Source organism: Podarcis filfolensis (assembly GCF_964270895.1).
Source record: "Podarcis filfolensis genome assembly, chromosome: 6".
NCBI lineage: Eukaryota > Metazoa > Chordata > Lepidosauria > Squamata > Lacertidae > Podarcis > Podarcis filfolensis.
In genome coordinates this window covers 18,667,795-18,683,002 of record NC_139609.1, presented here as the reverse complement: position 1 = coordinate 18,683,002, position 15,208 = coordinate 18,667,795, and the positions used below count along the sequence as shown (strand labels likewise).

Genomic DNA, 15,208 nt, shown 5'->3' with positions numbered 1-15,208 from the left:
GTTTGGATGATGTTCTTGGAGATTTGGGATCTATAACTATTAAACCTAGCAAAATAGATTAGATATCTGCATATTCATGTATTCCACATTGTGAATCTGAGCAATCTGCTGTGGAAAACAAGCTGAACCATATTAGTTGTAAGTGCTACCTTTCTCATTACTTTTATCAAAAATAGACAAAATAGACAAAATACATAGTTTAGGATCCAAGATCATTTTTACCTACAAGTGTAGTATACTTGTATACTTGTTTCCAAAATTTCTGAACTTCAGCACAGCTCTACTGCACGTGCCAATAAGACCCCTGCTCCCTGCCAACACAAAGGGGATCCTGATACTTTACCCATGATCCAGATGTACTGGGGTAAAATACCACCGATAAATGACTTCTAAAGAGTTCTCCCTTATGCTGGTGGAAATCAATCTTTCATTGCCCATCAGCAAATCATTTTGCTTCTTTTTTCATTCTCTGGTCTCCTCTCTGAAACAGCATAGCTAAAGCAGCAACAATGAACCTGAGGCACTCCAGATATTCTTGGACTCCAACTCCCATTAACCCCAGCCAGACATGATGGGAGTTGTAGTCCACATTGGCCATCTATGGTTTCAGGTTTTAGGTTCTGAGCCAGTTCTACCAGATGCATACCTGCCTATCAGGCAGGAATATTGTTGAGATGCCAAGGGACGAGATAGGTACACACAGTTCTGTTAAAAGAATAAACTTTAACACTGTGGAAACAACCAGGGGGGCTTTCCTGATAAATGAGTAACTAAATGTCCTGAGTAAATCACAAGCAGTTGGGATAATACAAGCTTGCAGGAACTACTCAAGATGGGATATAAGAACTGGATTTTCCCATTTACATTGGCTATATTGGGAGACTGTCTTGCAGAAGGTAAAAACACTGAATCCTTTTTTGCTATGGATGCTAAAAAAACCTGGCTTATGTATTCCACTTTGTAGAGGTAGTTGCAATTAGTATGTTTCAATAAATGCCCACAAATTATCAAAATGAACTGATTCAATATACTTTAAAAAGTATAAAATCTGTATGTTCTCTTCCCTATTTTGTAATTTAAAAAAACAGAAATCTATCCGTATAATAATGCGGGCCAATGTATATATGCATGCACCATTCCAGTATACCAGTCTTCCCCAAGTTGGTGCCTTCCAAATCTTTATGCTACAACTCCCTTCCAAATAGCCTAGTTGTTGCTATGGAAGTCAAAAGCACCAGACCTTGAAATGTATGTTCTGGGGGAATTGGTGGAGAGCATTACTGAATGAAAATTACCAAGCATATAGATGGCTTGCTGGAGATGTTTTGCATGGCTTCTGCAAAGGTAAGGTTTTTTATTTAAAAAACGTGATTAGTTTTACAAAAGGTAACGTTGAAGAGGCAGACACCAAGTGCAAAAATACAAACCCTGCTGACTGAAAGTCCAGAGGTAGCATTATTATCAATTTACAATGGGGTAGAAGGTTCATAGGCTATGAAGGACTTACTCATAAATTTATTGACAGCTACACAAATTATTATAGCTAGGAAGTAGAAGGGGCAAGCAGAATATAAAATGGAAGAATGGTATAAAGAGGTGTGGGATATAGCTATTAACGATACATTAACATGTGCCATTAAGGTAAGACAGGGAATATGCAGGAGAAGTGATTTTGAGGAGATGAGGGTTTTTGTAGAATTTGTACTGTTAAAGTGGAAAGGGGTCAAACTCGCAAGAGGTGTTGAAAATTTGGGAGGTTGGATAGTTACAATGGAATGGTCTCAGTGGTGGGGTGCACACTTTTATTCTAATTTATTATTATTTGTCAAAATAAAACAAAATTTTAAATAAATAAATGCAAACTCCAAATAAAAAGAAACACCCCGTTTCCTTCACACAAAGCTAAAGTTCTGAGTCAAACCTTTTTGACTCTCGTGTCAATAAGCGTGCAGCTGAAGGGTGATCAAGTTGAGAGTATGTGCTTGGATTTTCAAAAAATCCAACCACCATCTCTTAGAATGACAGTGGTGCCCATCTGAGAGGTGCCAGAATTGAGTTCTGGTGAGTTCTGACTGAAAAAAGCTCTCATTCTGCGTGACTGGAAGGTGTTGATACTTTTAACACCAGAAACATTTTATTATACAGTGGTATAATAAAAGGGGACGTGGGTGGCGCTGTGGGTAAAACCTCAGTGCCTAGGACTTGCCGATCGCTTGGTCAGCGGTTCGAATCCCTGCGGCGGGGTGCGCTCCCGTCGTTCGGTCCCAGCGCCTGCCAACCTAGCAGTTCGAAAGCACCCCCGGGTGCAAGTAGATAAATAGGGACCGCTTACTAGCAGAAAGGTAAACGGTGTTCCGTGTGCTGCACTGGCTCGCCAGATGCAGCTTGTCACGCTGGCCACGTGACCCGGAAGTGTCTGCGGACAGCGCTGGCTCCCGGCCTATAGAGTGAGATGAGCGCACAACCCTAGAGTCTGTCAAGACTGGCCCGTACGGGCAGGGGTACCTTTACCTTTTTTTACCTCTGGTTACATACTTAATTCGTTCCGGAGGTCCGTTCTTAACCTGCAACTGTTCTTAACCTGAAGCACCACTTTAGCTAATGGGGCCTCCCACTGCTGCTGCGGCGCCGCGGCGCAATTTCTGTTCTCATCCTGAAGCAAAGTTCTTAACCTGTGGTAATATTTCTGGGTTAGCGGAGTCTGTAACCTGAAGCGTATGTAACCTGAGGTACCACTGTAATTAAAAAAAGCTCACATCTGTGCAGGACGCGTAATCTAAATAAAATGCGTCAGCCACTCTACTACTGAAATAGGCACATTTCAACTAAACAATTGGATAAAGTGGGCTTCCTTGGAGAGTGCCTTCCAAAAAAGGGCTCTTTTCTCAGTGGCTGCCTGCTGAATTTCAGATCGCTCCCCTTTGCAGTTAGGGGTACCTGAACTGAATTTGACTCCAGGTTGTTTCCTAAAGTGTGTTTGTACGCTGAATAATTAACACCTCCCACTGAACATTTCTTCTAGGCAGGCTTTGTGACTTACCGAGCATAAAAAATGGAAATATTGCCCCATATTACTATAGTTTTAAAAACTATTACTTTCCAATGAAGCAAGATGAGAAGCTGTCCTATTTCTGTTTGCCTGGCTATACCACAGAAAGTGGAAGTCAAAATGGAAAGATCAACTGCACAATGAGAGGCTGGGCCCCAGTCCCTGAATGCTACCGTAAGTCAATGTGATTTGCCTTTCCAAATATAACAGATTTTTTTTTGCATGTAGCAGAGGTGGGGAACCGATGCCCCTCGCGCCAATTTTGACCGATAAGGCTGTATTACCCTAGCCACTTCCCACCTGTTAATCTGCTCAATGTCACTCGATGGTATGCACACGCCTGTGTGAACCCTCCGCTCATCAGCTGGTGAGAAGGGAGTTGCTGCTTCACCATTACGTTCTTGGCGGGGAAGTTGCTCCATGCGCACACACCATTTCGTGCATGCAAAGTAGCAGCATAGCTGTCAACCGTCCCTTATTTGGCGGGAAAGTCCCTTATCCCAGCGCCGTGTCCCGCTGCTGTCCCTTATTGATGATGTCCCTTAAATTTCCCGGGTTTCAAAGGAAGCAGCTCCTCTCCCTCCCTCCCTGCCGGCCAGGGAGGAGGGAGGCTCCAACTGTGTTGCTTGGCTGCGTTGCTCACCCAATAAGGAGTCTAAGAACGACTGGGGGGGGGTGGAGCTTGCATGCCTTGTGCCGATCAAATCGGTCACATTGCCTGGGGACTCGCCTTTGCTCAGCGCTTCCCAGCAGAGAGGTGATGGTGGTTTTCCTTGCTGCATCCCCTTTGCCGGGTTGCTGCGCTGTGGGAACCACCGCTTGAGGCTTTGTTTGGCTGCTGGCTGGGCTTTCTGCCTTTGGCTCGGAGGGGCTCAGAAGTTGAACCTACCTGTGCTTGGAAAATCCCTTATTTTGGCTGCTGATCCCTTATTTTTGAGGCTGCTGGTCCCTTATTTTCAAATCTAAGTTGACAGCTATGAGTAGCAGCTTCCATTGAAATCCCCTTATGGAAAAGTGCAGTGTGCAAATCCTCAGCTCCACATCCCTGCAAAGGATTTCTGAATATAGTGTCAGGGACCGTGCTGAGGAGGGCTGCACTGAGGAGGAATGGTGGGCGCCTTGCCCTTCCCCTGCTGCTGCTCAGGATCCTGAATCTTCCCAGGAGCAGGAGGATAGTATAGATTTGGAACAGTGGTTTGCAGAGGGACATAGTTCAGAAGACCGACGTTGGGAAGAACTGGGTGGTGAACAGCTAGGAGAAGATGAACTTGGGAGGGAGAGAACAGACTCCCTTTTGCTGGAAGGTGTTCAGCCGCTCAGCCCAAGATCAAGGAGAGCAGATAAGGTGGCAGCACAGAAAGCACAGTGGTTTTGAGATCAGGTTGCAAGACGCGGAAGTAGCTTGAATGACAAGGGGGGAAGTGAGTGGAATCCTTAAGTGGGAGACCTTCATTCCTAGAAATGGATTCTTTGTTCTCTCGCTATGAACATTAAAATTTCTAACTGGTAAGAGACTCCTTTTGCTCTGTTCTGCTTAGCTACTGCCAAAGGGGGGGAGGAAGAAATGAAGGCTAAGAAGAGAGGTGCTCAAAGGTGAAAAAAAGTTACATTTTTAAGTAGAGCTACAGTACACTTCAGTGGGACGCGGGTGGCGCTGTGGGTTAAACCACTGAGCCTAGGGCTTGCCGATCAGAAGGTCGGCGGTTCGAATCCCCACGACGGAGTGAGCTCCCGGTGCTCGGTCCCTGCTCCTGCCAACCTAGCAGTTCGAAAGCACGTCAAAGTGCAAGTAGATGAATCGGTACTGCACCGGCGGAAAGGTAAACGGCGTTTCCGTGCGCTGCTCTGGTTTGCCAGAAGCAGCTTAGTCATGCTGGCCACATGACCCGGAAGCTGTACGCCGGCTCCCTCGGCCAATAAAGCAAGATGAGCGCTGCAACCCCAGTGTCAGTCACAACTGGACCTAATAGTCAGGGGTCCCTTTACAGTACACTTCATCTTCTCGTCTCCTGTACTATATGATGCCCTGCTTGTGGCACCCAATCATCCTGGATACTAGGGTCGGCTTACCCATGAGGTCAAGGGAAGGGGGGAACTGCCTCAGATGGCAGGGTTCACTAAGGAAGCAGATCCCAATGTCAATCGTTCTCCCTCCCTTGTCCCTGATGTAGATCTTCCCTCACCCCTTCTCTGAAGGATGCCATTTGGGGGTCCACCTTGGGTGCCCAAATATATTGGGCCAGTTCTGCTGGGTACTGTAGCTTATGGAGCTATAGGCATGTTAAGATGAGTGCCTCCTGGTCATTTCCATCAGTACAAATTCTATGCCACCTAGATGTGTTAATGAAGGGATCGCCTAATGCTTTCTCCATCTTATCATTCAACACACCTGATCGTTTAGAGAAATGTACCAAACCCGCCTTGGAGAATGGTGTTTTCTCGGATACGAAAATGTCCTACAAAATCTGGGAGAAACTGCAATACAGCTGTAATTCAGGTTATCAGATTCCTGGAGGTCCCAGGGATAAAACTATACAGTGTCTTGAAGGTGGATGGTCAGCTCAGCCACAGTGTACAGAAACAACAGGTATGGCTTTAGATAATATTTCCCCTCCCACCCCACCTGAAGAGTTGTTCCTAAGGTTGAAAGCTAAGTTCTCACCTGATGTATTTGGTGATCATCCAGCAGAGATTTTTTTTTTTAACCTTGGATAAGGACTTTTGTTTTTGTATGGCTATTTCAAGTGAATTTGTAGATGGGCACAAAACCTCTAGTCTAGAACAAAGCACTTTGGAAGCAGAATTCTCAAGAAAAGCCTTTTAGCTCTTGAATTTTCTTGGAGGGGAGCAGATCTGCTTACCAAGATGAGTCATTTGATAGCCCAGGCTTGCAATAAAAAAATACATCGCGCAAAAGGAAAAGAGATTGGAAGGGAGGAGGGAAGAAAAAGTAAACCCAGGCACTAATTCTTAGTTACAGAGTTCTTATAAATGACTAGCTGGAATTAGTACCATTTAAGGAGAGAAGTGAAAATAGTTGCTGTTTGCACATCCGAGCTAAGTAACTGCAGCCTGGTGCAGTGGCATTTTCTAGATGACAATTGCTGGAAGGAGGAATCTGAAAGGGTTAGCTTCCCCCTTGTTGCACCTGTGCAATACAACTAAAATGGAAAGACATTTAAAATTAATATTTTGTAAAGTGTGCTTTTTAAATTGGTGGTGTTTGTAGGGGGTTGGGGCCTCAAACTGGGTATTTACGGCAACCAGGACGTTTTTCAGCATCATTGCGTCCATTATTATTATTATTTTGCATCACTGGACTAGCTTGCCAGTAGAGGGAGCTGCCAGCCTGCTCTTTTCCCTGCATTGTCAGCAAAACCAAGCGAGTGTTTATAGCAATCTCCACGAGAAATATGGCACAGAAAACAGGGGCATGTTCACTGCTGTATGTGATTGGTAAGGTCTTAAAAGCGAAAGTCCCTTTTAAATGAATTCGCTTTGCAAAAGGAGCTGTCCGGAAAGAGCAAGGGATCCTTTTTGTTTGTTTGTTTCATATGGTGATTGCAGCAAGAGTTAGGGGACACAAGAGACCACAAATTGACAGGAATGTCACAATTTAAGACTGTAGTTCGATGTACACTTTGGCTGGATCTAGTCACATCAAAGAAGCCTTTCAGTTTGAAACGCTGTAAACAGGGAAAACAGGTAGAGAAAAATGGGACTCCACGTCCACTGTCTAGTGGTACAATGTTATATCGCACATATAAATTGCTTTTTTTTTTACCAGTCTAGCTGAGTCCTTTCTTACTTGACAGTAAGTCCCATTGAACTCAATACGACTTACTTTTGGCTAAAGGAGCCAAGGAGGGAATGTGAGCATAATGCATACAAGTGGTTGGTTTAAATGATGCAATCTGACAATTACGAATAAATTTACTTGATTTAGCCGCACAGTTTTGGGGAGCTAATGGGAATGTGTTTTTATACTGCGTTTCCACCCAGTTGGGAGTCACTTACTTTGAGCTGATGTTAAATTTATGTTGTTCACCAATATGAACTAACACAAGTAGGATTGCGCCTTGCCCTCTACAGCCACAAATGGAGGCCTTAAGAATCATCCGAGATCAGCTGAGACCAAGCTGATCCTATCGTGTTGCACCTGTTTTGTTTGTCTGCACACTCGCCTGCCAGTTATACTTTGCTCCCAGATCATTCAGGGCCTGAAAAAAAGAACCCAAAATAAATCCACGAAATGTTTTGTTCTTGTACGCCTGCAATTATTCACTATTCCCCCCCCCCCCGCTTCCTTTCTTATTCCCAATGTCCATCTGGCTGCTCTGCCATTTCATGCTGAAGACATCAATCCACTTCTTGTTTTTAAGAGACGTGCTCAGCACCAGACCTGGTGCATGGCCGCTACCACACAGCCCAGAGAACGTTCAGCCGGAAGGAAAAGCTCAAATATGAATGTGATGACGGATATCGTACAGCAGGAGGCCACACAATGGAAGAAGCACATTGTGAGCCTCAAGGCTGGTCCCTGACACCCAAATGCACCAGTATGTTGAATTTCTAATGCTTCTTCTGCGACTGTATTGGCTTTGCCTTATACAACATTTGCTTGGGCTAAAGCAAAAGTTCAGGCAAAGGACCTGGCATTTTCAAAAATGGAAAATGGAAGCCTTGCTCTTTTTCATTCTTGCATTTCTTAGAATTGGGATGTTCGGCACTGAGTCCTGTCGAACACAGAGGCGTCAATCCCAGCAAGGGAAGCTACGAAGAAGGAAATGTGGTTCAGTTCTTCTGCTTGGAAGGTTATTCATTAAAGGGGTCAGAATTAATTCAGTGCTATTACTTTGGCTGGTACCCAGAACCTCCAGTTTGTGAAGGTAATTCATCATGACACTGGAGCTAGGGATTTTCTGTATTCTGCAAAACAGGCTCCCCCCCCACCTCTTTTAATCTCTGTCCCTCCATAATATCAGTACCACAGCCAATGATTTTCTTTTATATATGTTGAAAAATGGGAAGAACAAGCTTTACTGATGAAAAGACTTTGAATGTTTACATGTCTTTATGTAGCAGAGTTGTTTGGTTTTTGAACTGCTTGTTCTTCTGAAAACTGATGAATTTAATTTTCTGCTATTTGAAAGCCAGTTTGGCATCCTTTCTCGATTTTTGCTGTTCGAGGAGAAGGAGTGAGAGCTGCCTTTTATTGATTTGCTGAATTTAACGGAAGAGGAATGTGTACAAATAAACCCTGATTTTGTAAGCTGTTTTACCCTGATCTATGTTTAGAGCATAGCTGTCAACTTTTCCCTTTTCTTGTGAGGAATCCTATTCGGAATAAGGGAATTCCCCTTAAAAAAGGGAAACATTGACAGCTGTGGTTTAGAGACATGAGAAATCCCCTGTCCAGCTAATCATAAGTAGCTATTCTTACTCAAGAGGAGAGTTACTCTTCCAAACATACAATGCTGGCATTTCTAAAGGATTGTATGATGTTATAGAACCTAGCCTGATTCTTTCCCCTCCGCCCATTTTTAACCAGAAAGAAGAAACAAGTGTCCTCCTCCACCTCAGCCCCCTCACGCCAATGTGCTAACCAGTTTAAGAACGTTCCGCCATGGAGACACATTGCGTTTGGAGTGTGAGCATCCCTTTCAAATTGCAGGAGACGAAGAAATCCGATGTGAGAATGGCAGGTGGACTTCGCCTCCCAAATGCATCGGTCAGTTGTCTTGTGAAACTGGATACTGGGGATTTAAAAGATCCTTACGTTTTGGAAGGTTGTCAATTTAGAGCTTTTGAGAACGGACCTAGAATTGGAGCCTCTCCCTTAGCACACGCTCTTGAGAGCCAGTGTGGTGTAGTGGTTAAGAGCGGTGGACTCGTAATCTGGTGAACCGGGTTCGCTTCCCCGCTCCTCCACATGCAGCTGCTGGGTGACCTTGGGCAAGTCACACTTCTCTGAAGTCTCTCAGCCCCACTCACCTCACAGAGTGTTTGTTGTGGGGGAGGAAGGGAAAGGAGAATGTTAGCCGCTTTGAGACTCCTTCAGGGGAGTGAAAGGCGGGATATCAAGTCCAAGCTCCTCCTCTTCCTCCTCCTCTTGGCCCACCCAATGACAGGTTGTGAGGAAGAAGGCAGGCAGATGGGGGCAGGATGAGGGCAAACAGGGCAATTCAGCTGTGCTTCATTTGCCTTGAAGGAGCATCCTTTACAGTCCTATTAGGGATTGGCAAACATGCCTGCTTGGGTCCCTATCACTCTCACAAGTTTTTATCCGTAACTCTGTTCCATTTGTGCTGTAATCTTCCCAACATTTTAATGCATATTTAAACATGAATTTTCAAAATACACAGTTCGATGCATTCTTAACTAAAGGAGCTAATAACCACCAGTATCACCTCTCTTTTCAAACCGGCCTAAGGTCCAATTTGTGGATAAGAAAGTGTTTTGTTTTGTTTTCTTTTCAGATGGCACAAAAAAACCCTCAAGCCAGTTAAATAAGCATATCTTGGATACCTTTCACATTCATCAACAGCTGAGAGAATGCCTATTTTTATCAAAAGGCTAAATTAATTCATGAATATAGAATACTAAGGGTCTTTCTGTATGAACTACGGAACTATTGACAAACCAGTATTTATTATTATTATTGTTATTATGTATTTATTTATGCCCTGCCTTTTTTCCTGACAGGGAGTCAAGGAAGCTTACAGATAAAAATAAGAACAGCTAAAAACATAGGGAAAACAATTAAACATTGATAAAATTTAAACTGTATATACATTAAAAATATATGAACAACCACACACAAAAAAACTAAAGGAGCTACATTCTAACATTCAAAAAAGTACAAAATCTGGTGGATAGCTAAATGTCAATCAGTACATTAGGGCAAGAGGTGCAGATGAGACAATGCCATGTGGGAATTCACAAATATCAGAATTGCCCTCTTTCCGTGATAAGGAGCTTGACTTGTAGCACCAGCACCCAGGAATTTCGATGTGGGTGAATTCTGAAATTTCTCCACTGTCTCTCAGAACCTCACACAACTTAATCTTAATGCTTGTTCAACATGACAAAGTGGAAACTGCAAAGTTGCAGAAGGAAATTGAAGTTGAGAGTGTCGTTTGTATGATTATTTGATAAAACGCATGGATGCCAATGAAAAGACTTCTCTTTCCATTCCTTTTTTATTTTTCAGATGTTGGCAGGACAGGAAGCACAGAAGTTCATCACGGCTTACAAACTGAAGGGAGCTGCAGTTCCCTACCCATAGTTGAAAACAGTTTTATTTTTAATAACATCAATCCTTCACTGGCAAGCTACAAAACTGGTTCTGTAGTGGAATACAGATGTAAACCCTTCCATCTGATAGACGGACCTAACACAATTCGCTGTGTCCAAGGAAACTGGACAACCCCCCCAGTTTGTTTAGGTAAGTATTAGAGGAGAATGTGGGAATTACTACATGGTGCTCTCTGTGGGGCTACCTTTGAAGGTGACTCAGAAACTACAACTAATCCCGAAAGCGGCTGCCAGACCGGTGACTGGGAGAGGCTGCTGGGACCATATAACCAGTGCTTTTTTTCTTTAAAAAATGTTTACAGTAGAGGTACTCTCATTTTGACACAAGAAAACCACCATTTTATAGTTCAAATCGGTATACAGTATATGGACAAACATACAAAGATTCACAAAATGTTTAGGGGTATGCGTACCCCTATGTCCCCCCCAGAAAAAAGCACTGCATAAAACACCAGTCTTAAAGGATCTAAATTAGCTCCTAGTACATTTCCAAGCAGAATCCAAAGCGTTGGTGCTGACCTTTTAAAGTCCTAAGCAGCTTTGGCCTTGTATACCTGAAGGAGCATCATTCAGCCCAGATACTGAGATCCAGTGATTCCCTCACTGTGAAAAGTGAGGTTACAGGGAACCCAGCAGAGGGTCTTTTCGGTAGTGGCGCCCACCTTGTGGAATCCCCTCCCTTCAGATGTCAAGGAAATAAAAACTACCGTATTTTTTGCTCCATAAGACGCACTTTCCCCCTCTTAAAATCTAAGGGAAAATGCCTGTGCTTCTTATGGAGCGAATGTGTGCTCCCTGGGCCTGGGGGGGGGGGAACCCGGGCTTCCCTTGCCAGCCCCGACCTGCTCTTTGGGAATGGCGGTGGGGGAAAGCTGGGCTTCCCCCGCCAGCCTGACAAGCTCCTGAGCGGCTCTGGGGTAGCCCGCGAAGCCACCGCAGGGGAGCAGGGAGCCTTCATCCCGCTGTCCTGGGGAGGCTTTGCGCGGCTATCCCTGGCTTTTGCGGGAGGTGGGGAAAGGGCAAAGCGAGGCTCTCTCACTTCCCCCACCTCCCGCAAAAACCCCCGCATATCTTTTTTCTTGAATTCCCCCCCCCCCAAAAACAGTAGGTGCGCCTTATGGTCAGATGCGCCTTATGGAGCGAAAAATACGGTATATGACTTTTAGAAGACATCTGAAGGCAACCCTATATAGGGAAGTTTTTAACGTTTGATGTCTTACTGTGCTTTTTATTTATTGTAAGCCGTGCAGAGTGCTGACCATCAGGCATGATTGTGTCAGTGTCTCTAGGGTGGAATAGTATGAGAAAAGCAGATCATATTGACTAGCAGCTTAGGATATCCCCCCCCCCCCAGTATCAACATTCTGGGTCAGATAGGCTTTTATGTGAGGGAATAATTGGATGCCAGTTATTGTGTTCTTTGTTCCTGGTATAAGCCACTTGATTATTGACCTTTGCCCTGCAGAACCATGTTTGGTCAATGAAGAAAACATCAGAAATCATAACGTAGAAATGAAATGGAACCTGGAAGAAGAATTATATTTCCTACATGGAGACATTATTGAATTGGTGTGCAAGCCAGGATACGTTTTGCCACCATCGACTGGCGATGCTCAGTTGCTGGCGCAGTGCAATCGGGGAGAGTTAAAATATCCCAAATGTGTTTCAAAAGGTAACACTACATTGAATTCCACCCATTATGTTTGATCTGCAGTTTTGTGCTCTATCAGTTTGAATCCTATTTGCACAACATTCTTCCTCAGAGAAGCTCAGAATGGCACAACTGGGTTTTACTTTCCTAACAAACCCCTGTGTGGTAGATCGGTATGATACATAAAGATTTCTATAAGGTGCACCTGTAAACTTCACTGAAAAAGGCATTTCAATCCAGATTTCACTACTCCAAGTCTCAGTGCATTTCCCACTATACCAGGGATGGCTAATCTACAGCACTCAGTCTGCTCCACAATACATTTTTTTGTGGCTCCCTCAAATCTCCCGCAAAGTATCTGTCTTTATTTATCTATATGACTGTTCCTATCTGTTCTCTACTGTAATATTCTGATGCCAAAACATTTTCATACCCTTTAAGCTACTCCAAATTTGTCCATTTTAGTTAGGTGTTTTTTTTAATGAAACTAAAATTATTTTTTTAAAAAAAGGAGATACGGATTGCTCTCATACACACCACACACCACTTCCCATTTTTTATTTTCTTTAAAAATATTGGTTATTTTTAAAATTAAAAATGTATTTATGTATTTTACTGACCTCTCCTCTGAGATGCCAATATGTTTTTGTGCCTCCCCAGCCCCTAAATGTGTTTTTTTTAAAAGAAAAATTGGCCACTGCAACTTTGTCATGCAGAGCCCAGAGGGTTGACAATTGGTCAGTGCAGCCCTTGACTACAAAAGTTTAGCAACATTTGTATGATACGATTCTGCTTCGTTTCTTATTAAACCTGACCAAGAGAGGAATTTTCTTTGCTGCTTTGCCCAGGAAAATCTGCTGTTTAGCACCGAATCGGAACAAACAGCAATCGGACACACACACTCCAAGATGTCTCCAAGAGTGTTCCTTCAGAACTGGCTTGGGAAGAGAAGGCTGGTGCCACAAATTGGTCCTGCAAACTATTTTCTTAGGGTCACTTTCTCTCTTCTGTTTAAACACATTGCTCTCATTTTGCAGACCCGGACGAAAGCTGTGGCTCTCCACCTTCCATAAAAAATGGAGTCGTCATGGGCTTGTTGACAGCGGACTATGCTCATGGTTCATCAGTAGAGTATAGTTGCCATGAATACCATTTTTTGCAAGGTTCTAGGAAAGTGTCCTGTTCCATGGGTCATTGGACTACCCCACCAACTTGCATAGGTACTGTGCTATGTTGCTATTTCCCCCCCAGCATAGTGACAACTTGGAAAATGCCTTATTAACTTGATTCATTGCCCACTGCTTCTGTCTGGTGTTGCTCAACTAATAAACGCTGGGAAAAGCCAGCATTACTTGATGTAAGGCTTTATAGAAGGGGACGGCTCATAGCTCAGGGAGGAGAGCATGCAGAAAGTAACTTATTGATTGCCGTTGACTAAAAAGGTAAAAGGTAAAGGACCCCTGGACGGTTAAGTCCAGTCAAAGGTGACTATGGGATTGTGGTGCTCATCTCGCTTTCAGGCTGAGAGAGCCGGCGTTTGTCCACAGACAGCTTTCTGGGTCATGTGGCCAGCAGCACTAAACCACTTCTGGCACCATTTACCTTCCTGCCACAGCAGTACCTATTTATCTGCTTGCACTGGCATGATTTCGAACTGCTAGGTTGGCAGGAGCTGGGACAGAGCAAAGGGAGCTCACTCCGTTGTGGGGATTCGAACCACCGACCTTCTGACTGGCAAGCCCAAGAGGCACAGTGGTTTAGACCACAGCACCACCCACATCCCTCTTGTTGACTAAAACTACAACTGACCACTTTAATGAATGTTGTAGTACATAGATCAGAAAAAAGCAAACATTTCTAATTAAAGTCGTGCCATGAGAATATTAACACTGCATTCATTTTCCAAGAGCCGTGCACCTTATCAGCAGAAGAGATGGCAAAGAATCACTTGGATCTAAGATGGAGTTTTGACAATCGGCCGTATTTCCTCCATGGAGAATTTGTTGAGTTTGTGTGCAAAGCGTACTACTTCAGCTCACCTTCAAGTTCAGCATCTGATTTTAGAGCACAGTGTCAGAATGGACAACTGTTGTATCCACAATGTGTACGGATTAGGGGGTAAGCAATTGATGCCGCAATTGTGTAACGCTGCCTTGGGAGTAAGCCCCCACCGAACCCTGTGAAACTTACTTTTGAGTACACCTACTTAGGATTGTACGATAAACTACCTGTGAAGCATGGAAGAAATTCATTCATGCATATTTCAAACTTATACCAGGAAGTATATTTGGAAAAGTATATTTGGAAAGTGTATGTTAGCTTAGAAACCTTGTATTTGAAGTGCTAGATCTTCATTTGTAGAAAGGATTCAACTTGGGGGTTCATTCAAGACATACAATTTTTCAAGCGCCTAACTTGAGTACTTATCTGTGAGGATGGAATTGCTGCTTATAGATTTTCCCTAGCCTTTTTTTCTTAAGGGTTAATGGAGCAAAATGGCTCTCCCTATTGCATCTTTATGCCTCAAATCAGGTTTTGTTGGTAATAGCTGTTGTTGTTTACCATGTCTCTATTTTGAGTGACTTCAGGGTATTTTGGTTTCATATTTTTTTTTTAGGTAAAAGGGAGCTGAATAAATAATGTTTGGTTGGCTCGTGGACTCTTTTCCATGTTGCAAGCTAATTGCCCATATGAACTTTGTATATCTGCTGTATATTTGCACAAGACTAATCGAGATAGCTGCTGATCTCAACTTAGAACATCATTTGGAGACGTTCATAAGACACCTATAATTTTATCAGGACAAGTTACTTCTTGTTTATTGTTGTAACAATTGTTTTCTCAAAATTTATCTTCTGTACCATGAGAATAAATAAAAACAGTATTAAAAAAAACTAAGTCGTTTACATTTCAACAAAAATCAATATAGATTGATGCAAAGATACAAATTCCACATTTGATGCAACCACTGCTAATCATAATTATCATACACATTTTAAGTAATATAATTTAGCAATAAATGACCCAGAAATGCCTGGCAATGCAGCATGGTGGTCTTCCTTGATGTTTTTGCTGAAGTGCAGCGCAAACATGGGATGAACTCTTTTGATTAAACATTGGGAAAGGTCAGGAGGAAAGCAAAATATTTATCTCCTTCCATGAAAAGTATGCCTCTAAAGTATTCTTGAATC

The 15,208-nt window shown here is 43.3% G+C and overlaps 2 protein-coding genes across 4 annotated transcripts in view; one reads left to right on the top strand and one right to left on the bottom strand.

Annotated features, from left to right (window-relative positions):
• The window catches only part of LOC310765406 (complement factor H-related protein 5-like), a 316,979-nt gene that overhangs the window by 120,539 nt on the left and 181,232 nt on the right, over nucleotides 1–15,208 (bottom strand). The gene's annotated exons all lie outside the window — the stretch shown is intronic.
• Nucleotides 771–14,911, top strand: F13B (coagulation factor XIII B chain). 3 transcript variants are annotated; one of them, XM_083620314.1, is made up of 11 exons: nucleotides 771–896; nucleotides 3,023–3,223; nucleotides 5,451–5,636; nucleotides 7,432–7,608; nucleotides 7,762–7,938; nucleotides 8,601–8,780; nucleotides 10,263–10,496; nucleotides 11,832–12,038; nucleotides 13,055–13,237; nucleotides 13,925–14,135; nucleotides 14,635–14,911. In XM_083620314.1, the coding sequence occupies exons 1-11, from the start codon at nucleotides 833–835 to the stop codon at nucleotides 14,636–14,638; spliced, it is 1,824 nt and encodes a 607-aa protein (XP_083476440.1). In that variant the 5' UTR covers nucleotides 771–832; the 3' UTR covers nucleotides 14,639–14,911. The 3 variants fall into 3 exon arrangements, with proteins under 3 accessions (XP_083476440.1, XP_083476442.1, XP_083476441.1); XM_083620315.1 differs by having other exon boundaries at nucleotides 807–896; nucleotides 3,027–3,223; XM_083620316.1 differs by lacking the exon at nucleotides 3,023–3,223 and having other exon boundaries at nucleotides 797–896.